At 47.7% G+C, this 26,898-nt stretch overlaps 1 protein-coding gene across 10 annotated transcripts in view; it reads left to right on the top strand.

Moving 5' to 3' along the window:
* The window catches only part of CNOT1 (CCR4-NOT transcription complex subunit 1), a 51,295-nt gene that overhangs the window by 20,184 nt on the left and 4,213 nt on the right, over window positions 1-26,898 (top strand). For 3 of the 10 annotated variants that reach the window (XM_072980578.2, XM_072980571.2, XM_072980569.2), the window contains 27 exons: window positions 931-1,135; window positions 1,740-1,886; window positions 3,114-3,238; window positions 4,034-4,320; window positions 5,262-5,340; window positions 6,250-6,483; window positions 8,930-9,070; window positions 10,245-10,424; window positions 10,746-10,862; window positions 11,760-11,870; window positions 12,311-12,388; window positions 12,689-12,866; window positions 13,107-13,237; window positions 13,344-13,640; window positions 14,669-14,809; window positions 14,916-15,020; window positions 16,013-16,132; window positions 16,472-16,663; window positions 17,658-17,800; window positions 18,956-19,064; window positions 19,154-19,323; window positions 21,063-21,315; window positions 22,618-22,866; window positions 23,596-23,759; window positions 24,093-24,210; window positions 25,578-25,679; window positions 26,177-26,350. In XM_072980578.2, coding sequence (XP_072836679.1) covers window positions 931-1,135; window positions 1,740-1,886; window positions 3,114-3,238; window positions 4,034-4,320; window positions 5,262-5,340; window positions 6,250-6,483; window positions 8,930-9,070; window positions 10,245-10,424; window positions 10,746-10,862; window positions 11,760-11,870; window positions 12,311-12,388; window positions 12,689-12,866; window positions 13,107-13,237; window positions 13,344-13,640; window positions 14,669-14,809; window positions 14,916-15,020; window positions 16,013-16,132; window positions 16,472-16,663; window positions 17,658-17,800; window positions 18,956-19,064; window positions 19,154-19,323; window positions 21,063-21,315; window positions 22,618-22,866; window positions 23,596-23,759; window positions 24,093-24,210; window positions 25,578-25,679; window positions 26,177-26,350 — 4,350 coding nt within the window. The remainder of the gene's footprint in view (window positions 1-930; window positions 1,136-1,739; window positions 1,887-3,113; window positions 3,239-4,033; window positions 4,321-5,261; window positions 5,341-6,249; window positions 6,484-8,929; window positions 9,071-10,244; window positions 10,425-10,745; window positions 10,863-11,759; window positions 11,871-12,310; window positions 12,389-12,688; window positions 12,867-13,106; window positions 13,238-13,343; window positions 13,641-14,668; window positions 14,810-14,915; window positions 15,021-16,012; window positions 16,133-16,471; window positions 16,664-17,657; window positions 17,801-18,955; window positions 19,065-19,153; window positions 19,324-21,062; window positions 21,316-22,617; window positions 22,867-23,595; window positions 23,760-24,092; window positions 24,211-25,577; window positions 25,680-26,176; window positions 26,351-26,898) is intronic. The other 7 variants (XM_072980579.2, XM_072980574.2, XM_072980576.2 and 4 more) reach the window with 7 other exon arrangements.

The raw sequence follows: 26,898 nt of genomic DNA, 5'->3' as shown, positions 1-26,898 counted from the left end.
CTCGGGAACTTTTGTTATTTCTTAAAAGAATAATGAAGTAATTCTGCCAGTTACAGATTAAACACAACTGAGCAGTTTTTGAAAGGAAATTTTGTGAGAGTAACTAAAACTGTAGCAGAATCTACAGTGAGCCTGTTTTCATCCTGAATCATGTGAACCTCTGTCCCTTTGGAAAGGCATCATAGACACTGACACACTATGGGGTTGGTTAGCTCTACACACCAACTCACGTTGGGCAACCCAAATGCAGAGGCTCTAGCTAGGGAGGACTTGGCTTGTACATAATAATATAATAGCACAGATGTTTTCCCCCCAGGTAAGTAGAGCATAGTTGGTCGGGAACAACTTCCCATGTGGAAGTGTGATTTGCACTTAGAGACACGATAAAGGTGTTTAAAATTAGGCGTAGTGAGGAAGGAGTGGGCAGAGAGAAGTGTCTTCCCGTGAGGAGGGTGATTCACTGAAGCCGTGGGAGACTCCGAACAGACAGAAGGGATTATTTCTTCATAGAGTGTGAAATGGTGTAAAGGCAATCAACTCGATTTAAAGGGGGGGGGGGGTAAGAGAAAGTTGTAAAAGTTAAACTCTTAGTGATCCTGAGCCAGGATGGCTCTGAGGTGAGAGGGCAGAAGTCTCGCAAGACAGCTGTGAAGGGGGAACTGACCTGGGGGTGGGGGTGCTGTGGCTTGAGGTGGGCTCCTCGGAGGCATCTTGGTGGCCACTGAGGTGACAAGCGGGTAGAATAGAGGATGTTGCCTTGGAAGGATCCAGCAGGACTTCTTTGTTTGCCAGAGGGGACCCAAAGGATAAGGGATTTGAAGTGTGGTGTCGCTGAATTTGCAAGGAGTCGTATAAATAAAGAGGACTCTCTGGCTGGCCGTTCCAGCAGGTCTCACCGCTTGCTGTCTCTTTTTAATATTTTCTCCCCAGATTGATCCCCTTGCTGCTGGGATGGCATCCTTGAGTTTAGGTGGCTCAGCGGTCCCACACACGCAGAGCGTGCCAGGTTTTCCTCCGAACTTGAGTTCAGCCTTTAGTACTCCTCAGTCTCCAGCAAAGGCCTTTCCGCCACTTTCCACTCAAAACCAGAACACACCTTTCAGTGGGATTGGCGGCCTGTCCTCGCAGCTTCCAGGTAATCTTGTATGAGAACATTTGGCTCTCCTGTTCTTACAACAGGCCTGGGGTTCAGCAGGTAGTGGAACACAAAGTGCTGTGGCTTTGATCCCAAGTCGTGTAGTGTTGGTCACAGATATCGCTCTTGGGCGGGGCAGGAGGTCTATGAGTTCTCCTGTTCACCTGCAGCATGTTGTGCTGGTATTCCTCCCTTGTGCCTGAGGCTCATCCGATTCTCAGTGGCAGATTTACCCGAGGATACAGAAGGAAAAGCTCCCTTCTGTGTGCAGGAACTTCCTTCTTGCCTTTTGCAGAAGGAGCACTGGGATGCGTATGGCTGTGGGTGTTTGTATTTAGTAGTGATACACCTGAAACGAAAGCTGTTTCAGCACAATGAGTTCAGCCCTGCATTTGGGGAAAGGGTGCTCTCTGACCTCAACAGCGTCCCAGCAAGACATGGTGGGAAGAGCTATGGGTGTGCCGTGTCTAGAAGGCACCATGTTGCCGGAGGTGGTCCGAACCCTTTGTGCCTTTGACCCTGCTTGGGGAGGGGTGGGGGGAGCGTTAGCAAGACCACAGCCTGTGCAGTAGCTTTTGGAATTACATTATTACATCTTTCCCAGTAGGTGGTCTTACGACAGGCAGCCTGGGGATTGGGACAGGGGCCCTCGGCCTTCCCGCTGTGAATAATGACCCGTTTGTTGTGCCAAGAAAACTGAGTACATCAGGACTGAACCAGCCTTCGTTCCAGCAGAGTAAGATGAAACCTTGTAAGTGATGTTGCCGTCTGATTGCGAAGTGTGACTGAAGAGTTTTTGTTTCTCGTAGTCAGGGAAGGAACCAGGTTTTATTTCTCTTCTATTCAGTTTTTCCTTTAGGAAGCTTTGGTGAAGCTTATGTGGATCTCCCAGCTAGTCCACCCATGCTTGTGGTGACCAGACTAAAATCTGCTTTGCTCTAAGAAGCTACTGGTGCTCCCAGCTGGTCATGTACAGTTGCGGGGAGTGGGAGAATGGGCCAGAAAGAGTACAAAAGCCGCCTTGTCTTTTTCTGTCCCTCATCCTCTGCCAGGGTGCTGTGGAGCAGGAAAAGAGCTGGGCCTGTTTTCATCAGACGGGTCCCCTTTTCACTCTGCACTGGCTGTTCATTCTTGAGATGCTGAATTGGTGTTTTTGGGATGGTACTAATTTCCCTGCAGGATCTGAGATGTTGGTGGAAAAGGTACTTGGCCATTTCTTGGTAACGGTACGGTGTTACCCAGAGACAGGGCATGTCTAGCTCCCTCACTTGCTGCACTGCTTGCATTTTCTCTGTGGCTTTCTTAAGCTTTCACCAAAATGTTTCTTAGATTAATTGTGCCCCAGTTGTTAAAAATTTCCTGGTGATGGGAGGGAAGAGACCCTCAGTGTAGTGTGTGTGTGTGTGTGTGTGTGTGTGTGTGTGTGTGTGTGTGTGTGTGTGTGTGTGTGTGTGTGTGTGTGTGTGTGTGTGTATCGGTTTGCTTGTTTAGAATATTTATTTATGCCCCACCTTTCTCTTAAAAAAGAACCCAAGGCAGCTTATGACATCATTTCAAAAAGGCAATATTGAAAGCTAAAAGTAATAAGTTGAAGACATGGACGCTGCCCTTGGTTGGTTTGTTTGTTGTTAATTTTGTTGTGAGCTGCCTTGAGTATTGATTTTGGGAGTTGAGGTTTAAGCCGATGAAATGAATTCCCTTGGGCTTCATCTAGGTGTCTGACTGACTGCTGTGTAAACAGAACGGTGAGGCTAAGCAGGCCTTTGCTCTCATCCAGCATGACTTTCTTACATTTTTATCTGCCAGTCTTTCCTGAGCTTGTAATATGAATAAGAATTTAAGCGAAAGGTGGGGTGCATCATGTTGAAACAGTACACTGCGTTCTTTCCTCTTTGCACTGGAATCTAGCATTGTGAAATGAATGAGTGTTGCTTTTATTATGGGTTGACATTTCGTATCTGCCTTTTTTTTTCTGCAGCTGACTTATCTCAGGTATGGCCCGAGGCAAATCAGCACTTTAGCAAAGAGATTGATGATGAAGCCAATAGCTATTTTCAGCGTATTTATAATCACCCACCACATCCGACTATGTCTGTAGATGAGGTAAGCTTTGGGTAGTTATTATAATTTTCTCTAACCTTAATTTATTTGTATCTGAGTGTTGCTCAGTTTATTTGTATCCGAATGTTGCTCATATGGACATATATGAAATATAGGTAAAATTAAAAACAAATTAAAATGTTAAGATAAAACTATTTTTGACCGGAAGCAGGCTACTTCAATAGCATTATCTTGGCCATTTGCTAGCTTTTCTTTTGTACGTGTGGTGGGGCATAAATTACATGCACACAAGTGCTACATTGATAGAATTTCTACGATCACAGAAAATTTATCCTGCATCCAAGTAGCCCCATTTTACTTGACTATTTTTGATCTTCCTGCTTCACTTCAAAGTCTGTTAACTGACTTCCAAATAGTCCAGCTAGAGTCTTGTCTTGGTGGGAGACGCTCTTTGACGTTCATCCATTTGGCAAGGTGTGTTGTTGTTGTTGTTTGCTCAATGTAGATTTGGCCTAGCCTCTTCTGGTTTAATATTGAGAGGTGTGCAGAAAGCTGTTCCTCGATTTTAGCTGTCCTCTAGGGGGCTGGTGTCCACAAAATGGACAGGTTTTATACTGTATTATCATGTTTTGTTCATTATTTGCTAGCACCACACACCACCTGTGGAATGGTATAGACTGAGGTCGGGTGGCTGAGTAGACCTGAACTCAGAATGGGGGTCTGTGTGGAGTGTTTGGAATGGGATCGCCGACACTGTCCATGCCCTTTTGAGCTAGAGGCTCAGGGACAACAAATTTAGATCCGGATGGTCTTCCTGACGTTCTGATTTCCTTGCAGGTCTTAGAAATGCTGCAGAGGTTTAAGGACTCCAACGTTAAACGGGAACGCGAAGTGTTTAACTGTATGCTGAGGAACTTGTTTGAGGAGTACCGTTTTTTCCCCCAGTACCCCGATAAAGAGCTGCACATAACCGCCTGCCTCTTTGGTGGGATCATAGAGAAAGGACTGGTGACTTACATGGCCCTGGGCCTGGCCTTGCGCTATGTTCTTGAAGCCTTACGAAAGCCTTTTACGTCCAAAATGTATTATTTCGGCATCGCTGCACTAGATAGGTTTAAAAATAGGTGAGTGCTGGGTGAGTGCTGTCTTATAATATTTTCAGAAGTTTTCAGGGGACACTATTATGTGTCTGGTTCAACAATATACTAAGCTTTACAATACAGAACTCATGGTATGTGGCAGTTCTTGGGCGTAACCAACGACAGAGGCATAAATTAAACCTCACTTATTAAAAGAAATGTGTATTTTGATATAAATTAAACAGGTCAATCATAGGAAGTTTGAAGGTGGGGAGAAACTGCCTTTAAACCAGTCCCAGGATGCCCTTGCTGGTGTTGTTATAACCTTGACTGGCTTTGCCTCAATGGGTCTGGGAGCAGCTGCAGGGGCAGTTTTCTCCAAGACTCCCGAGGATGAGAAGATGATCTTTTGCCCGTTTTGCAAAACACTTTTCAGAGACCTTAGAAAGAGTTAGCAGGCCGGATGCCATCACGTCAAAGTGCCGGGGAGTAGTACATACCAGTCTGGAGTCCCTTTGTCTGCGTCCTAAAGCCATTGAATTCTCGCTTGTCCTTTTCCCTCTCTCCATGGCCACTTTCAACTTTGAAAGCTATATTTTAACATGAATTTTAATTCAAGTAGCTTCCGTTGTCTAGCATATACTATGAATAAAGCTTGTTTGGGCTTCCACCAAAAGGCTGCGTGGTTGTCATCTTTAACTGAGAAGTTTACTGGAAGTGCAAAGTTGTAATTGCTTGTTGTTTTGCTGACGTCCTGCAGTCTTGGTAGGCTGGTGGTTTTGCACTGTTTCTGCCTTGTGGCATCGAGACCGGCTGCAACAATGACGTTGACATGTTTGCCCTTCAACTGGTTTGTGACAGAACCAGAAAAGTCTCTAAACAGCTCTTTTACTTTAACGAGAGATTTATTGTTATGAGGTTGCTGTTGGGGTCTCAGGGGGTGCTGTTCATTTTCTCCTGCTAATGGATAGTTTTATTGTTGACAGATTGAAGGACTATCCCCAGTATTGTCAGCACTTGGCTTCTATTAGTCACTTTATACAGTTCCCGCATCACCTGCAGGAGGTGAGTGTTTACAGTCATGCAAAGTACATCGGGTCAAGATCGCAAATGTCTCAACCTCCCCTTCGTGCTTCATTGTCCATTTAATAATGGACACCAAGGGGGTCTGAAAAAGTTTGGCTACAGTCCAGTCGCCGGTACCCAAAATAGGTTAAAGTGCCCACTGGGAAACCTTTAGCCCTGCGGAGCCCCACTCCAGGCATGGATCAAACATGGCGATTCCCAAAAGCTGGCTGGCAAGGTCTTCTAAACATTATAGCCTAATAACATCCATGGCGCCAGATTTTGGAACTGCTGACTCAGTTCATGCCAAGCACTTATTCTTTGTAGAATTGGGTTTGCGTGGCAAATAAATCCCTCGTTCCTTCGTCTTCCCAGACCTTCTGAGGGCAACCAAACCGGAAAGGAAAGTTCAGTTCAAAGGTTGTAGTCCAAAGTCAGCAGTGATATGTGTAACCTTAATTCTTGCCAGCTGACATTACAACCATTCTGGTTTAGAAGGGCCAATACCTGATCTGTCTGTTGGAAAATCCTCATCCCATTGCACTAATGGAACTAGAGAGCTTCAGTTGTTAAAGACCAAATGGTAGCTTATAATTTGGGACAGGCTGCCAGAGGCTCGTTCCTTCTGACTCCTTTTTGTCCCCACTGAAGGTTTGCCCACCTTTCCAGCACCACCTCCTCTCCTCTCTGTCTGGCTGTTGCTGCTTCTGGAATGCCCACAGGATATAGAGAAACGAAGGGAGTAGAGCTGAGACTTAACAGTGCCAACTTCTCCATTTAATGCTTGTGTGGCTAATTTCCCTGGAGTTTCAAAAACAGGGATTTTAGGATGTGTTTTGCAGTTAGGGAGGTTCTGCCGTGAGTGGTTTGTGTGAGATTCAAGCACCCTTTGCTTTTGCTCTGTTGCAGTATATTGAATATGGGCAGCAGTCCCGAGACCCTCCCGTGAAGATGCAGGGCTCCATCACCACCCCTGGAAGTATTGCACTGGCCCAGGCTCAGGCCCAGGCCCACGTTCCGGCAAAAACTCCTCTTGCCGGCCAAGTTAGCACTATCGTCACCACCACCGCCACCACCACCACCACCGTGGCCAAGACGACCATCACCCCCGTGGGTCGGGTCAGCTTCAAGAAGGATGTGCCAGTAAGTACACGAGCCAGCGGGCGTGAGCGAAGGCGGGGAGGAGTGGTCCTTTTAAGCTGTATAAGTTTTGCCGTAAAGCCATGACAGTAAACCATGAAAGTCCATGTTCGGGAAGCACCCTGGAGGATAAATGCGTTGGCTCTTCGAAGCGAACCTCCCATGTCACTTCAAGCACTTTGGGTTAGGTGAAAGATGGTGGTATGGTTAGACGATTGTCTAGGTGCAGTTTTGACACATCACATGGTTAATTCTTGCACTTTGTTGGATGTTAGCTTTTCCTCCTACCTTGTTATGCTCGTTCTGTAGCCCTCCCAGCTTCTTTCCTTGCCCCGAGAGATCTCGTGGATGGCACAATGCCATCGAACAAGATTTTTGCCCTTCCATCTGTCACCAGTCTCCCTCTGCTTTGGAACTCGTTCTTGTTTCAGGCCCTGCATGTTGAGGCCTCTTTGTTTCGCCAGCATGTTGCCTCCGTCCCTCCACTCTGCCATCCGGACCGATAGCCCTGGTCCTCCTTTGGCTCGTCCTCTCTGGACTGCATGCCTTACACTGGCCGTTGGGCTGCTTTGCCTGCTGTCAGCATTAAAAGCCACTACCTTTTCTCCTCTTGCGCCTCACTGCCATCCTGTTCAGCTACCTGTAGAGAGATGCGTCCTTGGGCTCGGGTTGAGGCAGAGGTTTGGAATGCGACTGTTTTGGAACGCCCTCTCCCAAATTCCCAGCCGTGATGGTTGGTGGATTCTGGGGCTTGCAGTCCAGAAGGGGGTCACCTTTCCACGCTCTGTTTTGAAGTGCCCTTGGCCGAGGCCAGCCTGAGCGTCCATCTCGTCATGCTCTCTGTGCCACAGGGGAGCTGGGTGCTCTCTGGCCTTGGGTCAGCTCTGTCCTCTTGGTGATGGCAGGCCCTCCCGGGGATTCCTACACAGCCCACAAGCCCCGTTATCCCCTGCAATCAGGGATTTTACTTCTCCCCCCTTTCCTTTTAAAAAAGAAAGAATTGAGGTTTTTATTGATCTCTGTATTCCAGCAGAAAGTAACAGACCAAACTAAACAAAATGGAATACATTGCAATGTGATAAAATTGCATGTTATTTGGGGGGGAAATGAAACACCTTTGCCGGGTGCTGAAAATCACAATACTAGTACCAGGCAAGCCTCGAGAGAGAGAGAGAGAGAGAGAGAGAGAGAGACTAAAATTTACCATGTAAAAAGCTTTCTTTGGTGGTCACTCATCTTACCTCAGATGTTGAAAACAGCTGGAGAAGATGGGCTTTTGAATCGGCCTCTGAAGGCCAGTCTGTGTAGAATATTACCGTAGTCTGTGGTAAATAATGCCAGAACCTCGGTAAGGGTGCTCATGCTGTCCCAGCCGCCCAGCTGCCACGTCACCCTAAGTCGCTGAAGGTCCCTTCTTGCCACAGAAGCCACCTAGGCGTCTTCCTGCAAAACCCCATCTAGGTGGACCCCCACCCCAGCCTACAAAACGGTGCGCTTGCTTCTGGAAACTCAGCTGGCTTCTGCATCACACAGCATCTCTGGCCAGCTTCAGTTGATATCGTAGTCGTGTTGCCTTCTAGAAAGAGGTGTTTTTTAATATTGCTGTAAGCAGAGTCTCCCAGGACGCTCTGTCTTTGATTTCAAGGTGGCCACCCTTGAACTGCAGAACTTCAAAGACAGATTTCAACGGACACAGCTGAGCAAGAGTTCACCAGGAAGTTCAACGCTTCTCTTCTGTGGCTTCAGTAGAGACAAGGACTTCTTATCTCCCTACATGTATTACTTAGCTCAACTCTGCAGGGCTGTCTCTATTACCACCCAGTTACAGTTTGTTAATGTCCCCTGTTTAACCAGTTTTCGGTGCCTGGGCTTTTTGCATTTCTTTCTTTCTCTGGCCCTGCTGATTACAGTCCTCCATGTGCAAGAGTGCCTCTCTAGGTTAAGTGTTGTCTCTTGGATATGACAAGGAAGCCATTCCTAACACTGCATGTGTCACCATTCTTATCAGTACTGGAATATGTTACCTTCCAATTGTTGTTTGTGAACCATTACTGTTAGGATCAGCATTTGTAACGTTTGTATTTCTGTTCCCATACACATCCTTTTTGCTCAAGCATGTGTATAAATAATATCTGTCAGTTAAAGGCCACCCTTCGTACATTGATAAAATCAACTACTCTCCATCAAACCTCTGTCAGATAAAACTCCTTAGTCTTTAAGGTGCAGCTAGACTCTTGGTTATATTTACTCCTGTAACTTACTCTCTTTACTCTCTCTCTCTCTCTTTCTCCTCTCTTTCTCTTCCTATGTCTCTTTTACTTTTTGTAACTTTGGTATAAAACAGTGACTGGCACCATCTATAGTTTTCATGCTGTTGTGCAAGTCCATGGTCTATTGGATCTTTAATGCAATTAGCTCATTTGTTCAAATTATTGTTCTTCTTCTGCAGCCTTCTATTAATACAACCAACATTGATACCCTACTAGTAGCCACAGATCAAACCGAGAGAATTGTTGAACCCCCTGAAAATGTGCAGGAAAAGATTGCTTTCATCTTCAACAACCTGTCTCAGTCGAACATGACTCAGAAGGCAAGTACTGCATGACATTCAAGTCCTGGTTTTCCTTCTTTTTTCTTCCCATGGAGTAGCAGGCTGAGTGGCCCTCATGCATGCCAAGACTGGACTCAGCCAGTGGATGGGCAAAATTTTGGCAAACCACTCTCTTACATAGCAGTGTTCCTTTTCTTCTCAAACAAACTTTGAATCTGATCATTTTGATGGGGTGAAACTACTAATTACCTTCAGATGAATGTCACTGTTTCTGATTTGTAAACAGTAGGAGGTCATACTTTGACCTTAGCCTCATTTTTATAAGAAAGCCACCAGATGTTAAATGTCTACTCAATAATCCATTTGCTCCCCATCTACTGGGAAAATAAGAGAGCTTTGTCTACCTGGTAGATCCTAGGAAGAGGTGGGAGAGCTGATCCTCTGCCTCCAGCTTCCAGCAGGGACCTAGCATCTGCAGCTGATGCTGTTTTTCAAAGCACTCTTCTATGCCTGTTTATTCTGTGCCACATTGCAAAACCGGGTCCGTGTGCTCTTTTCTTAGGGAAATACAAAATCTGTTGGGCACAGAATTTGGCATACTTAATCTGATTTCAGGGTTGGGTTTTTCCTTGATAATAGGTTCTAGCCCTTATAACCATGTTGGAAACCTCTCAGAGACAGCTGTATGATATTTCCAGTAAGCACAGAGTAAAATAAGAAGGAAGGAGCTTTTCTTTTGTGAAGGATCAAGGCTGGACTGAGATCCACTGAAGTGTCCAGAGCAGGGCCATCGTGCTGCAAGCAAAGTGAAATCCCCGCCATTGATTTCCTGTGCTGGGATTCGAAGCCACATAATCTGTTTAGCACTTACCATCATCGGAAGATAGAGTTATGCAAAGTGAGCAAAACGTGCAAATATCTTTATTTGCAAAAATTGTGGCAATCACAGAATTATGATTCCTTGGTACCTGATAACCGCATTATCCAAGCCATGTCAGAAGAGGGTGAGAGAACCAGGGACGGAGACCAAAACAGCGAGCAACGGCATGTCACAGATGATTACTAGAATTCAGCCGCCCAGTTCACATAGTAGGGTTGAGTCAGCTTCCAAATCTTGGCGAACTGTCCTTTCCGACCCCTCATGTCTCTGCGTTACAGCACGGTCTTGTGGCCTCTTGTTGACCCAGGTCTCTTCTTCTGTTTATGGAGGCAGGTGGAGGAGCTGAAGGAAACGGTGAAAGAAGAATTCATGCCTTGGGTCTCGCAGTACCTTGTAATGAAGAGGGTTAGCATCGAGCCAAACTTCCACAGCCTTTATTCGAATTTCCTTGACACGCTGAAGAACCCCGAGTTCAACAAAATGGTTCTGAATGAAACCTACCGAAATATCAAGGTGGGTGCTGCAGAGCTTCGCTTCTCTTCGCCCTTGTGGGGCCTTGGAAGGCGAGGAGAGCCGCATTGAATCTCCGAAATGGGACAGGCTTCCCCTGGCCTCGCTGAGATTCCCATTGTAATTGCCCTTCGTTAATGGCTGAGGGAAGAACCTGGAGATAATGGAACGCTCAGGAGAAAATTGCTTCACTTCCTTCAAAGCAGCTCAGAGGGTCCTTCACGGTGGCAGAATGGCTTTGTGATCTTATCGCTGCTTCCTAAGAGGCCTTCTCTCTGAAGATGCTTTTTTTCTGTTTCGGTTTTGTTTTAAAAATCCTTTTAGGTGCTACTCACTTCAGACAAAGCTGCTGCCAACTTCTCCGACCGTTCCCTGCTAAAGAACCTGGGCCACTGGCTGGGGATGATCACGTTGGCTAAAAATAAACCCATCTTGCACACGGTGAGACTGGGCGGAAATGGGGAAGTTGGGAGATGATGCCGGAAATTGTGGGGCATCTTTATGCATTAGAGTTTTCAGCTTTCATTTTATAGATTAGCAGCGAAAATAAATAATTAAATCTAGATAGAAGAGAGTAAACCAAGCCATTGTACAAAACGCTGGTAAGGCTGCACCTGGAGTATTGTGTACAGTTCTGGTCGCCGAACCTCAAAAAAGACATTGCGGAACTGGAAAAGGTGCAGAAGAGAGTGACTCAAATGAGGACTGGGCTGGGGCACCTCCCATAGGAGAAAAGGCTACAGCGTTTGGGGTTCTTTAGAGAAAAGGCCCCTGAGGGGGACACACGATGGAGACGTATCAAATGATGCAGGGGGGGTGGATCAAGTGGACAGAGGGAAGCTCTTTCCCCTCTCGTGCAATACCAGAAGCAGGGGATGTCCACTCCAGTGTAGTGTTGGGAGAGTGAGAACAGACCAAAGAAAACCTTTCTTGACCCAGCGTGTGGTTAGTCTGTGGAACTCCTTGCCACAGGATATGGTGACAGCATCTGACCTAGATGCCTTTCAAAGGGATTGGACAGATTCCTAGAGGAAAAGTCCATCGCAGGTGACAAGCCATGATGGGGAGGTACAATCTCCAGGCTTAGAAGGAAGGGACCTCCAAAGGCCGGGTGCAGGGGAGGGAGGGGTGTCAGGAGACAGGTCTCTCGTGGTCTCTCTTGTGCTCCCTGAGGCATCCGGTGAGGCCACTGGGAGAGACGGGAAGCTGGACGAGGCGGGCCCTTGGCCTGATCCAGCACAGGGCTCTTCTTACGGAAGGGGCACCCTTGATGTGTGGGTGGGGCTTCATCAGCCTTCTCCTGTTCTTGGGTTCCATTTGTGCTCCTTTTGGTTGTAGGACTTGGATGTGAAATCCTTGCTGCTGGAAGCTTATGTCAAAGGTCAGCAGGAGCTCCTCTACGTTGTGCCATTTGTTGCCAAAGTCTTGGAATCCAGTGTAAGAAGCGTGGTAAGTCTGACAGTCGCATGTCAAGGGAAGGTTTGGTGCAGCATCTGATAGTGCCACAGCCACTCATTCTGCACTCAGGGAGATCTCCAGCTCATCCCCCCCCCCGCTCCTTTCTGGCCGGCTGAGCCTCGCAGCTTCTGGATAGTCCTGTTCTGGCCATCGAGGGTGGCTCCTTCCGCCAAGGCGGGCTCCCTTTGGAAAGCTGGATGAAGCAGAAGGGAAGGTGCAGGAGTGGAGCTGTCTGGAAGCTCAGCCTGGCTTGCTCTGTGGAGTGACAGCACTAGAGCCTGGCCGGGGTCTGCCCATGGTGGGGATAAAGCTTCATGCCTCCGGTGCCCTGTGGAAAAGATGCAGCCTGCTTCAGGACAAATCATGGTGTTCTGCTGCAGGTCCTGAAGCAGAGCTGTTAACGACGTCTTTCCATTCTTGATGTCTTCCAGGTTTTCAGGCCTCCCAACCCGTGGACCATGGCAATTATGAATGTACTAGCAGAGCTGCACCAGGAACATGACTTAAAAGTAAATAATGCATAACTTCATAGTGCCCCTCAGTACTTCCCAGTCCAGAAGAACTTCTCATAGGGTGTTTGCTTGAAGGCTTGACTAGAAGATGATAGACAGTTAAATGGCATTGCGTAGATAATGGTCTCAGACGGGTTCTGCCATTGTTGTTCTTCTCGTTTGCCCTGAAGTACCGAGCTGCCTTTCAGAACATGTATTCAGACTGGTGGGTGGATATAAACGGGGAAGTTCAGTGTCAGTATCAGTCAAAATGCTGTAGTTACATTATTAAACTTAAAATAATTAAATATTGCACAGCTGAATCTGAAGTTTGAAATAGAAGTTCTCTGCAAGAATCTTGCGCTTGACATCAATGAACTCAAACCCGGGAACCTTCTGAAAGACAAGGATCGGTTGAAAAATCTGGATGAACAGTTATCTGCTCCAAAGAAAGACGTGAAACAGCCGGAAGAGTTGCCCCCCATTGCAACCACCAGTAAGTGCCCTGGCTCCCTTTGGGCCTGCTTTGCACTGCTAGGTACTGCTTTTAAGTGCTGGAATTCTTAACAGCTGTAAAATCTAGCAAACACTGTGTGCCATTTTGTTTGCTAAAATTCTAACATTAGGCTAGTGAAGCCATGTGTTTCTTATAAAACAGATTCTGAAATACGGAGTGAAATTCTGATAGGGGAAAGATTCTGCAAACCCTTTTTCCTGTTCCACTTCTCTTGCTCAGCTGCTTCTACAACCCCAGCAACCAGCACTACCTGCACAACTACAGTTCCTCCACAGCCGCAATACAGCTACCACGACATTAATGTTTACTCTCTGGGAGGCCTAGCGCCACACATCACTCTAAATCCAACAGTAAGTCCTGGCCTTTGAAAAACCTTTGAAGAGAGGGTTCTGATGCTTTGTGTGTGCTGGGCTAGGCACAGCTAGTTGCTGACAGCTGTTCTCCTCGCCTTTCTAGATACCTCTTTTCCAGGCCCACCCCCAGTTAAAGCAGTGCGTCCGGCAAGCCATTGAACGTGCGGTCCAAGAACTCGTTCATCCGGTGGTGGATCGGTCTATTAAGATCGCCATGACTACTTGTGAGCAGATCGTGAGAAAGGATTTTGCACTAGACTCGGAGGAGTCGCGCATGCGTATAGCAGCCCACCACATGATGCGAAACCTGACAGCCGGGATGGCCATGATCACCTGCAGGGAGCCTTTGCTGATGAGCATCGCGACCAACTTGAAGAACAGCTTTGCCACTGCTTTGCGGGTAAGGATTGCCCTTGGGAGCAGAATGTGCACCACACATTTCTTCAGTGGCGTCATGCTCAATGCATCTTAGGACAGACATCTGCTGCCTTGACGCTTTCCAAGGTTTTAGAGGGAAGGTGGAAATAGAGGCCAACCCGATGGCATGTTAAGTATGCCTTTATATTTAACGTTCAAGTTTTTAAAAACAGAGTCGATGGAGAAGAGTGATTTACTATGGACTGTGGCTATAGCACCGTATCCGCTATAGCCTTCTTCTGTCCACTTCCACCTTGGTTGCCTTTTCTAAGTCGTGCATGTTTAGCTACTATAGAGTCGAATGGCCCTTAACTGTAAATTGTGGCTTGGCACCGTTGAACTCTGCCTTTGAAGTCTTCCACAGATACACACACACACACACAACGTCACTTCTACAGCTGCCCCTGAAATGCACCACCCGGGGAAACCCTTGTTTTTGGCCGGGGTGGGTGGGTGGCTGTGGTTTGCTGCCCATGTTTGGTGACTGTGAGGAGAGGGGAGGGATAGACTGCATTTGATTTGGAGAGCGTCCCCAGCCCCCCACCCCACGCGGGCTGCCCACACGGGCACCAGATTCTGCAGATCATTTGCAGAGAAACCCCGAAGAATCCAGATCTGTATGTGGCCTAAGAGAATCATTTACGGCAATGGATGGATGTTGGTTTGTGTGTCTCGAGAGAAGGATGAAATGGCGTAGCTCTGCTCGGAGGGCACCGCTGGTAGGCTGAGGCTGCAGCCTTAATGTACTTACTGGGGAGTAGGTCCAAATCAACCTTCCAGGGTGTATTCTGAATAAGCATACATAGAAAGACTTTGCAAATTTGTAGTGGGGGTACACTTTCCCTCATTTGCATGCTTAACTGAAAACCGAACCCCTTTTTTTTTAATAGATTAGGGTACGTTGCCATCTAGCAAAGTTATTTCATATTATGAGCATCTGTCTCCAGGATTGGTGGATCATTTGGTGATCATGACTCTGGCCCTCCTTTAATGGTCTGCCTTTTCTAACAGGCAGCTTCACCACAGCAGAGGGAGATGATGGAGCAAGCCGCTGCCCAGCTGGCTCAGGATAACTGTGAACTGGCCTGTTGTTTCATTCAGAAAACAGCGGTGGAAAAAGCAGGTCCTGAAATGGATAAGAGGCTAGCCACTGTGAGTCCGTTGGGGATTTGAAGTTCAGAGCTAAATTATTTGCTGTGCCCGAGTCATTCATTTTTGTACTGGTTTTTTTTTGTGTGTGTGTGTCTGTGTGTGCCAGGAATTTGAGCTCAGGAAACACGCAAGGCAGGAGGGTCGTCGGTACTGTGATCCAGTGGTATTGACCTACCAAGCTGAACGGATGCCAGAACAGATCAGATTGAAGGTGAGAGGGTCAGAGAAGGAGGGACATGATTTGCTTCCCTGTGTTTCTGGCATTGCATGGGATTCTAGTGCATGCTTCATAGGTCAGAATCCTGTTCCTGCTGTACACCAGTGGAAGTCAAACGAAGTAAACCACACTGGGAAATTGCTGCTAGTTGAGCAGCTACTGCTTGTGTTTCTCATCCTGTCTCAGACATGTGACTTGCTGCATGATGAGGAATACCAGTGTTGACTCCTACACACGCAGCAGCATGCTACAGCAGGTGACTCTGTTTGACTTGTACCCATGTGCGTTAAGTAATAGTGGCAATGAATTCATTCATTCATTCATTCTGGTCACTGATTATGAAAATGGTACTGTAATTCTCAGTCTTTGGGGCAGGACTTGGAGCTATCCAGAAAATGGGTTAATTCCCTGGTCTTCCTATCTGGAATGAAACATTTGAAAGGTATGAACATTTTAGGTCTAGGTGAAGGATTTCTAAAAGCTGCAGTCAGTTTGTGTAACATACACTGTTTCTTTATATGTAACCAAGTCATTCGATGTTTATATTTTGGTTGAAAATGCATTTAAAACTTTTTATAGCATGTAACAAATAATTGCCATCTTGCTATTTAACTAGATTTTTGGGGGGATTTTTTGTTTGTTTTCAGTCTTTATACAAGTATTTTTTTAAAAAAACTTCTAGTGGCTTCCTTACTTTATAATGTTATTAATGAACTTTTTAGGCACCTGTGTCTCCCTGATACTTCTCTAGCTTTCTCGGTTCAGGAAGGGATGGCATCAGTAATCCACTCTTAAAATATCTCACATGCCCTGACAACCTGTTTGGATCATTATAAGTTTGATGCAACTGAATTGCTCATCATGTTAAGCAGTGCACCATTATAATTTTTTTCATCAGTCTTTTGATAACAGAATTGTAAAATGTCCACTTCTGTGGAAACATTTTGTTGATATTACAACTACTTTTTTACTACTTCCTTTTAAAGGTTGGCGGTGTGGACGTAAAGCAGCTAGCTGTATATGAGGAATTTGCTCGAAATGTCCCTGGTTTCTTACCGACCAATGATTCCACCCAACCCACAGGAATCCTGGCTCAACCAATGAAGGTAGAAATCCAGCTGGTCATGCTGAAGTCATTCAGAGGCTTATGGCAATAATGCCTCTGTGCCATGATGGCTTAATTGATATCTTACGGAGATCCGTAAGGCCGGTTGTTCCCCTCTGGTGTTTGCCTTCACAAACAGTAGCTTTGCTTGAAAACTTGCTGTATATATTCTACTGAAAGAAATTCAGGTTATGATCCCTGAAGAATCTTCAAAGTTTCTAATACTAATGTTGAGGGAAGGAAGAGAAGGTGTTGATGGAGATAAGACTTCTTCAGATCCCCCCCCCCAAAAAAAAATATGGGCACTCATTTAAACTCATCTTGTTCTTCCTTAAACCAGCAAGCCTGGGCGACTGACGACGTCGCCCAGATCTACGATAAGTGTATGACGGAACTCGAGCAGCACCTGCAATCCATTCCTCACACCCTGACCATGAATCCGCAGACTCAAGCCTTACGAAGCCTCTTGGAAGCCGTGGTGGTAGCTCGTAACTCCCGTGACGCCATCGCCGCCCTGGGGCTGCTGCAGAAGGTATGTGTGTGTGTGTGAGTGAGTGAGAGAGAGACAGCACGCTCCCTGCGCTGTTCCCATTACTGCTCCCGGCCGGACTGGGGAGGGGGAAAGAGGGGAAGCAGCGCCTCCTCCGAAGCCGCTTGGTTCCTGTTCTCGGTTTCTTGGGTCAGTTAACCTGTTGCCCGTGGTTCACACCAGTTCTGCTGGTGCCCAAGGGCGCAACCGCGGGGCTCAGATCGGCCATTGAGAGTAGCGGGTCTTGTTCCGTGATAACCAGGAACCGGTCCAGGGCATTTTTCTTTGCTTCAAACACCTTTATCCTTTCTCTCCAAAGAAGTCTCAGGGTGTTTAACAAGATGATGGGTAATAATAACAACAACAATAAAACTGATCCTATGCATCCACAGGACTCCTCAGTTCTTAGTCCCTGGCAGTAGAGGGATGTGTGTGTGTGTGCGTGTGTGCGTGCGTGCGTGCACGCGCCTTCAGCTCGGCAGTCCCAGGATGCCTCAGCGGTGGGGAGCGTGGGGTCTCCTTTGCAGCAGGGAGGCGGGTGGGTGTTCTTCTTCCCCCTGCTGCCTGGTCTTGTGCTTTGCACCGTCCCCAGGGCTGTGGCAACACCAAAACCATACTTTACTTAGATTTTTACCCTGCCCCCCCCCAGACAAAGTCTACTCGGTGTGGCTTACACACATGATAATAAATCATTGCGAAGATGATATAATTAGAAAATAAAGAATAAAGATCAGTTAATTGACTGGCGGGAAGGCCTGCTTAAAGAGCCAAGTTTTTAAATGGCTTTTATAAACACCCAGCGAGGGTGCCAGATGGATTTCTGTTGGGAGGCTGTTCCATAGCCGAGGGGCCACTGCCAAGAAGGCCCGGTTTCTTGTTCTTTCCATTAGGATATCCTCCTGCCTTCGGTCGCCTGGCGAAAGGACCTGGCCTTAGCCTTCTCCTTTTCTGCTCCCGGAGCTGAGCGAGATGATGTGTTGTCTCCTTTTTTCCGTAGGCCGTTGAAGGCTTGTTAGATGCCACCAGCGGGGCAGACGCCGACCTCCTCCTCCGTTACCGGGAGTGCCACCTGCTTGTGCTGAAAGCATTGCAGGATGGCCGTGCCTACGGGTCTCCGTGGTGTAACAAGCAGATTACAAGGTCAGTCATGGGATGGTGGGGGAAGCTGGGGTGGCCTCAACGGCTGATATTAAAACATTTTTAGCTGGGTGAATGTAAGCATTCCGTGCAATAAGCTAAGAAGAAGTCCGACCACAAGCCTTGATCTTCCTGAGTGAACGGACTGACACGATGAGATCGACAGTAACGGAAAGGACTTGGTTACGATCAATGGCTTGGGTTTCCCATGTTCCATAAAATGCTATCCTGGCATGAGAAGTAGGCTGGAGAGAGGCCGGCTAGGCCTTGTTCCACCCATGCCGTCAGTAGTGGCGTTGACTGGTCTTTAAAAAGTGACCAGCAGCCCTGGAGGTAAGGAGGGGGCCTTTCAGACTTTGCTCCTGGATGTCATCCTGATTCAGGATGTGCCCCAATGGAAGGAAAGCTAACATTTGTCCTGGGTGGGACTTTCTGCTGTATTCTAGCAGCTCACCCTTTCGAAAGCACAATGATCCTCCCCTTCCATTCTGTCCCGTCCCAAAGCGGACCTCAATGTGAAGGTTTGGCTCCCCAAATGGAAGACTCCCCATTTCTTGATCTTTATGTGACTCGTGACTTCTCAGTGCCAGTTTCTGTCACCTCAAAGAGTTCCTTTCCTTTCTGACAGTTTCTAGTCAGCCATACGCAGCCTTGTAAAAGTGGCCTCTCCCCCCCACACACACACACACATTATTGCTACACTGCAAAAAAATCGGGAGCTTTGAAGAGGTTGTTTTGCTTGTACAGATTCCAGCACAAACGCTAATTCCCGCTTCTCTTTTGCAGTGGTGTTAGCTTTAACAGCTTGGCTGTTAACGGCCTGCATATTTACTGCCCCCTCCTGTGACTTCCCATGGGTGGGCTGGGGTGTGAGTCGCCCTGGGACAAGCCTGTGATTGGCTGCCCTTCTTTGTGAGGTTCTGTCTTGCCCAGGCTGACTCCCGGTCTCTTGTGCGTGGGCGGGTGGGTTTAGCTGCCCCCCCGCCTCCTGTTCAGCCATGGCCACAACCTGTTTCCTTACCTCAGGCCACTTCCAGTTGGCACACTCAGGTGCATGCTTGGATTTGGCCGAATGTGTGGAGGTTTGGAAGAGATTAATATCCTCGGGATACCGGGATTGAAAAGAAGAGAAGTTAAGGTAATGACTGACTTTTCCAGATGTCTGATTGAGTGCCGCGATGAGTATAAGTACAATGTCGAAGCAGTGGAGTTACTGATCCGGAACCATCTCGTGAACATGCAGCAGTATGACCTCCACTTGGCTCAGGTGAGATCCTGACACTGGCTTTTTCCCCAGCCTGTCTGTGTGCTGCAGATCAAAGCCCCTTCGCCTGTTGACATTCTTTTTCTCGGCAGTCCATGGAGAATGGCTTAAACTACATGGCAGTGGCGTTCGCCATGCAGCTGGTGAAGATCCTGTTGGTGGATGAGCGGAGTGTTGCTCACATCACAGAAGCTGATCTCTTCCACACCATTGAGACCCTGATGAGGATTAACGCTCACTCGAGAGGGAACGCGCCTGAAGGGTAAGCCTGAGGGTCCTTGGTGCTCCTGGAAGGTCCCATCCAGGGCGCCTGGTATGCGTTCACTTTAGGGAAACCAGAACTTCACGTTTCCCACCTCCGTCTGCCCTTTGTCATGGCATCGCTTCAGAGCATCTCGTATCTTTCGGGAGTCTTGCCCTCCTCAATGTGAATTGTCCATTTCCATTGATGGTATAAGAACCTCCTCTTTGAAATGCTGCATTATATCCAGACTGCTCTTTGGCCTTTCCTCCTAAGTCAGGCACACCCCTTTCCTTCTGGTGCATTGGACTTTCAGAGGCATGTGAGAGCCATGGTTGTTGTGCGATGCAGCCTTCCCAGGCCCCTCGAACGGCAGTGTACAGCTGGGGTTTCCATGGGAACACTCTTTGCTCTTCCATAGTGGAAATGCTGCACATGCAGAACATATTTTGCCCTCCTTGCAGAGGCTAGACTGGACTTCCCCCTCAACCCCCCCTCCCTTGAAACCTTTTGTGTTTAGGGAGCTTGTTTATTAAGTTACGGGATAACAATAATAAAGTATAAAAAAAATCAGGGAGAGGGGGAGGAACATTCAAATGAGGCCTTCCTCCGAGGTGTGATTATTATTCATTTTATGTATTAAATTTATACCCTGCCCATCTAGACCGAAGTCTACTCTGGGCAGCTAACAATAATAGATAGAATAAAAACAATATAATAAAATAAAAAACAACAGTAGTAATATTTATTTATTGATTGATTGATTGATTGATTGATTGATTGATTGATTGGACTTATATACCGCCCCATAGCGCTACAAGCACTCTCCGGGCGGTTTACAATTTTTTAATTATACAGGCTACACATTGCCTCCCCAGCAAGCTGGGTACTCATTTTACCGACCTCGGAAGGATGGAAGGCTGAGTCAACCTTGAGCCGGCTACCTGGGATTTGAACCCCAGGTTGTGAGCACAGTTTTAGCTGCAGTAGAGCGTTTTAACCACTGCGTTCAAGATGGGGAAAAAATTCAAGTGATGACAGGAGGGAAAGCCTGCCTAAAGAGCCAGGTCTTAAGTTTGCTCTTAAAAACACCCAGCGAGGGAGCCATACAGATCTCTGGGGGCAGATGGTTCCAAAGGTGAGAGGCCACTGCCAAGAAGGCCTGGTTTCTTGTTCTTTCTCTCCGGGCCTCCTTCGGCGTTAGGCCCCTCAGCCGCCCTTCCTGGCTAGAAGGAGTGATTCAGGTAGATCTATGTGGGATACTGTGATTGATGGTATTGAAGGTGGCTGAAATAATGAGGACCAACAAAGACAGTTTGCCTCTGTCGGCCTCCCTCAGCAGGTCATCAAACAGGGCGACCAATGCCGTTTCCATACTGTAGCGCAGCCTAAAGCCCGACTGGAATGAATCCAGGGCACTGGTTTCATCTAAAAGAGCCTGGAGCTGGTCAGCCACCACCCTCTCTACCACTTAAGGAAAGAAACATTGGCGACGGGCCTATAATTGCCAGTATCGTCTGCCGCCAGACTTAGTTTCTTCCTAATAGGCCTAATGAGTGTCTCCTTGAGGAGAGACCCATCAATTATTGCTGTGGCCCATTCGGTTGTTGTAGGCCTGGCTGCTGTGGATTGTGAGAGTAAAACTGGAGGATAGGTGCATCTGTGAAGGAAGGTTGGGATTCTGATCCCTCAAATGCTGCACCAAGGCACCAGAAAGCTAAAAGCCTTCCTTCCCCTTGGGTTTTCTGAATCCCTCGCAGGTTGCCCCAGCTGATGGAAGTGGTCCGGTCTAACTATGAAGCCATGATTGATCGTGCTCACGGAGGGCCAAACTTCATGATGCACTCTGGGATTTCTCAAGCCTCCGAGTACGACGACCCTCCTGGCCTGAGGGAGAAGGCAGAATATCTGCTGAGGGAGTGGGTGAACCTCTACCACTCAGCCGCAGCCGGGCGTGACAGCACCAAAGCCTTCTCGGCCTTTGTTGGACAGGTAGAGCTTAGGGAGAGAGAGGTGCTTTTCATTCAACCTACGTATGGCATAAAAATCTTTGGAGCAAATGCACTGCTGTGATGTGTTGATTCCCGGGCGTTTGATCTCTCTTTTTAGATGTTTGGAACTTTTCAGTAAGAAGAATAAGAATAGTGTTCCAGCATATGCATATAGTAAATGACTGACGTTTTGCATCTCCATAGATGTGTCAGATCTTTTACAAATACTGTAAATAATATGTACTGTCCAAACATATATTTTTTTCTCCTGCTTCCAGTCTTTAAATTGCTTTGTTCATCTTCTGTTCCTATCTTATATTTCTGACTCACAAGACTAGACAGGGTGCCTTCCAAACAGAACAGAGCAAGCCTAGTCATGAGTGCTTTCCCACTCCTGAAGGGAATAAAAATCTGTCTGATTTTCCTCCTGAATTGGCCCCATGTTAGCTGTATGGTTTGTTGAAGCTTGCCTATGTAACCAAGGTCAAAAGCCTACGTCAGATGCCACCGCTGGCTCTGGGGATGGAGGCAGGACAGCCTCGGTTCACGGGTGCTGCTGCCTGTCTTGATCCTCTCCCAGAAGGAAGGCTGGGCTGCCCTCCCAGAGCCGCCCTGCCTCGTGGCAGGGGTGCAGGTTCTGGGCAAGTCCCTCCTCCTGCAGCTCCTTCCCTCCTCTGGCTGTCTTCTCTGTGCCCATTTACAGGGCTGATGTGGCCTGATATTCCCAGCCTAGGCCTAGGGAGGCTTTGCATGGGGACTCGGCTTCTGGATCTCACACACACACGCACGCACACACACACACACACACACAGACAGACAGACAGACACACAGACAGACACAGAGCTCCAGGGAGGAAGAACTATCCCAGTCACTCAGTGTGTCCTCCCAGAGCCAAGCACAAGAAATCCGCTGTAAGACGCTTCCTTATCACATAGCATAATTTGGCCCCAGGCAAGGTACAGCTCTGCTGATGGCCATATGGGGAGCCATGTGGATGCCATTGAGCTTTCCTTGCTAGCCCAGTCAGTTGCTTGCCATGCCCACCCGCTTCTTCCTGGCAGTACACAATCACATGTGGAGGTGCTCCTGTGCTCCAGCAATAATGCAAGCTTTGACTCCTATGAAGCATTGAAAGCAGAAGCAAAGTGTGCTGCTTATATAGCACTTCAAGCACTTTCTGAAGAAGCAAGGGGACTCTGCAGAGGTGCAAGGTTAAGACTTTGTCTGTTTGTTTTCACGCATGCCTTGAGTAGAACGTGCTGAGGTGGCTTTGGGAGGAAAGTGAAGTTCTGTCGCCTGAGTCTGCCCTTGTCCCCTAAACAGATGCATCAGCAAGGAATCCTGAAAACCGATGACTTGATCACAAGGTTCTTTCGCCTTTGCACTGAAATGTGCGTGGAGATCAGCTATCGGGCACAAGCTGAGCAGCAGCATAACCCAGCGGCAAACCCCACCATGATCCGTGCCAAGTGCTACCACAATCTGGATGCCTTTGTGCGCCTCATCGCGCTGCTGGTGAAGCACTCGGGGGAGGCGACCAACACCGTCACAAAGATCAACCTGCTCAACAAGGTTGGGAGCTCCTCTTAGCTGCGGAGACGGGGAGTCCGGTGTCCTGCCCCTTGGGTTGCAGGCCTTAGAGCTGGGGGCATGCCTCAGGCGGGCGGGCGCTGTTCCTGCACTCGCCCCCGGGGCACAAAAGGAAATACCGAGGGCCTCATCTCGTGGGCTGCCTGTTCTCTGGTTTACAATGGCAGTTCTGCCTCTTGGCCTCCCTCCGTCTGTAACAGGGAGATGGTTGCAGTATTATCTAGGACATGTTTTGAGCATTTTAAGAATTAGGGTGCGCATGGGAAGGAAATGGGTTTGCGATGGATCTGGGCCTCATTCACATGAATATGGTTGGGCAGGAAATACTAGCATAAGGTTACAAACAAGACCAGCACATTGGGATTTAATCTTGGGGTGCGTTGTTTTCATAGGCCATCAAGTGAGTTCCAAATCATGGTGACCTTTAACCCAGAGTATTCTAGGTAGTAAATATTTAGTGGTTTGCCATTCCCTTATTCTGGAGGCCGCCCTAGGACTGGACAGCTTGCCCAAGGCCACCCAGGGTGGCTGTTCTCCTGGGAGGCACACAGCGGGGGATCGAGCTCCCAACCCCCACCATCTGGTCCAGCTCACTTAGCTAGACAGAGAGAGAGAGAGAGAAGTTCAGGTTTACACGATGCTGATTTGGCTTCGGAATGGGCTACCAATAAATGCAGGGCTCTGAGTCTGTTGATCGCTTCCTCTCTGCAGGTTCTTGGGATTGTGGTGGGAGTCCTTCTCCAGGACCATGATGTTCGCCAAAGTGAATTTCAGCAGCTCCCCTACCACCGCATCTTCATCATGTTGCTGTTAGAATTAAATGCTCCTGAACACGTCCTGGAAACCATAAATTTCCAGACACTCACAGCCTTCTGGTAGGTCTAACTGCCCTTTAAAGTGGCTTGATGCTTGTTCAGAGACAGCTTTTTATCTTATATCTGTGTGTCGTTTAAATGTGGCCATAGTAAGTAAGCAGGTCTTTGTTATGAGAAAAACCACCCATTAAGAGAATGTGTGGGCAGATGTAGAATCCTTTCTCCAAGGGGGCATTTGAGAACTGATCTTTATACGTTATGACTACAATTGTGTGATAAAATATAATTAAAAAGAAAGCTTTTGCTTGTACAGGTCCTTTAGTGTAGATTGTAATGAAGATTTTTACCTGTGTGAGGAAGGCACAACGCTGAAGTGTTCTGTTTTTATTTCAGCAACACCTTTCACATCCTGAGACCTACGAAAGCTCCAGGTTTTGTTTATGCTTGGCTAGAATTGATCTCGCATCGGATATTTATTGCAAGAATGCTGGCCCATACACCACAGCAGAAGGTGTGGCTGCAGTTTATCTTCTGTAACTTACGAAGCTTCCACAGGGGATAAGGATGCATCTTGGTTTGCAGGTTTTGTTTAACTAGAATGACTTTATGACTTTTCACGGGCAGTTTTCAATTAGTTTACCCTGTTCCTACAATAGAACTGTAGAGAGCAAAGAGGTTCAGTGGGTCATGTGAAAGGGGGGGGGGGACCAAGCCATGAACCCTCAAGAGGACTGATTAAAACTAATTTAAAAACGAAAGAAAAGTCAGCTGATTTTGGAAAAAAAAACTCTAAACGTTATAACTTCTTGTTTTTAATGAAAATGTCTTGGTTGAAATGACCTCTGAGTACAGTTTTGTCAAGCCTTTGCTGCCCACGTTTGAAACCAGTTGTTGCCGATCAAACATGCCTGGAAGGCCCCTTCGGCTTAGGCAACGGGGGCCCCGCCTCCCCTTCCCCCTCTTCTTCCCGCAGAGCCGAAGTCTTCATTTCCATTCTCGGTTCATCACAGTTGAGCAGCACATCTTCATCCTGAACGGTGGTTTCAGGCTCTGACTTATTATTTTCTGTTCAGAATCTTAGGGGATCTAGTTTTTGAGATCAGCCATTGCACATTAAGTATCGTACTTTTAAGAACTTGATAGTGCAGGTGAAGGCAAGCCTAGAGTGGCAGATACTAGGGTTATAAACACATAAAACTCCTCAGAGCTTTTCATCCAAGATTGCTTCCAGGACCAGATTCCAGGGTGAGGAACCACAGATCTCCTCAACCCTATGCTTTTTCATGCCTGAGCTGGGCAGTTTGCCCAGTTTTCACATCAGTAATACTTAACTAAGCAGACAGGGTTATCATCCTGTGAAGGCAAACTGCTTTGCCCGTTTGCCCACCAGCTCCTGCTTTGGGAAAGTTTGGGGGCCTTAGATGTTCCTGAATGTTTGCAGAGTCATAAAGGCTGCAGTGGGCCAGTTTCAGATGGTTCACTTGCTTTGTTTCTTTGCTGAGGATTTACGGCAACACAGGAGTATTGTGCAGTGTATTATGGAGAAGGAGAACAGCTGAAGCAAAAGCTGATGCTTTTAGGGACTGTCAAGGTTTTGTGCAAGTTTACACTCCTTGTTCCATTTCCCACAAGCCCAGACAGACAGAGCTCAGCCTATGAAGTCCCTTCGTTGTGCCAGCTGCCTGACTGTACTTGGGATGGCCTATGTCAGGGAGCCCTAAGACATTCACGGTGGGAGATACTCTGTAGTACTGCAGGGTGGTGCAGATGATTTGTTTTTTCACCACACTGGTGGTGGGAGTGAATGCAGACACAGCTTGGATTATGAGGAAAAAGGTCATCACTTTGTTCTCATTGTGTAACCGCTCCTTGTTCTAGGGCTGGCCCATGTACGCGCAGCTATTGATTGATCTGTTTAAATATTTGGCTCCTTTCCTGAGAAACGTGGAACTCGCCAAGCCTATGCAAATTCTGTACAAGGTAAATGACCTTGTTTTCTCGGAGAACATTTTAGAGGGAAGGAAGATGTGGAACGTAAAGAGAACTGCATTGAACTACTGCTGGCAGCTCATTCCTCCAGCACAAATGTGACAGAGTTAAGAGCGGAGCTTTTTTGCCGAGGGCTCTCATTCCCCCCCCCCCACACACACACACACGCCTGCACAGAGTGCAGCGTAAGAGCATGGTGTGTGGCTCCCTCCTGCTCCAGGCGCCATCACTTGGGGTAGGTGGGGTGCAGGCTCTTGTATTTGCCCAGTGCCAGCCATCCTTTCATATCTGTGCCCGTCTGCTGTGATGTGGTGAGGAAACGCCTGTGTGCACATGAGCGTGCACACTCCATGGAAGTCCACTGGTGCTGCATGGGGCCCTTGGTGCTGAACAGAGGGGCGGGGGCCACCACCATAGGGAAAGCCTTCGGGAGGTTTAGCGTAAATGCTTTCTCTCGACCTTTCAGAGTCCTTGTCCCTTTTTGGCAGGGTACTCTGCGTGTGCTGCTGGTCCTGCTACATGATTTCCCGGAGTTCCTGTGTGACTACCACTACGGATTCTGCGATGTGATTCCTCCAAACTGTATCCAGCTAAGGAATTTGATCTTGAGTGCCTTTCCTCGCAATATGAGACTTCCGGATCCCTTCACTCCCAACCTTAAGGTAAGCTCCTGGGCAGAAACCTAGGCTGCAAGGCTGGCTCTCTTCAAACCGGTTAGGGCTTGCAAGTGTCTTGATGGCAACCGCTAGGTTTTGTTTTTTTGTTGTGTAATCCTGGGAATTTGCAAGTCTGATCTGTGTCATGTTTTGACTCCCTTGGAGAAGCTTCATCAGAACTACTCTGTTAGGGAAACTGCTTAATTGGGAGCTTTGACAATTAATTAGCAAATGATAGGGATCTCAGTTCAGGGTGTTTGGAGAAAGCGGGCTACCTCTTCACAAGCGCTGTAGCAGAAGGGCAGCCAGCTGTTCCCCCATCCCGCCCTGTGGGCGTTGTTTAGGCCATAGCTGCAGGAAAGGAAAATCTTTTCTTTCCAAATGGCTCCTCCCCACCTTTTCAGAATGAAAGGAAATGGCTGAGCATTTTGTTCTTGAGGTTTCGCTGCTTGAAGGGTTTTCCAACTGTCATTCCTCAGAGTGGGTGCTGCGTGGAGTTGGGGAGCATGGGGCAGGGCGACTGCTCTCTGCAGGAGACAAGCTTGGCACCATTT

Source organism: Pogona vitticeps, chromosome 10, assembly GCF_051106095.1.
Source record: "Pogona vitticeps strain Pit_001003342236 chromosome 10, PviZW2.1, whole genome shotgun sequence".
In the NCBI taxonomy this organism is placed as follows: domain Eukaryota; kingdom Metazoa; phylum Chordata; class Lepidosauria; order Squamata; family Agamidae; genus Pogona; species Pogona vitticeps.
The sequence above is the reverse complement of the archived record's forward strand: the minus strand, read 5'-3'. Positions and strand labels throughout refer to the sequence as shown.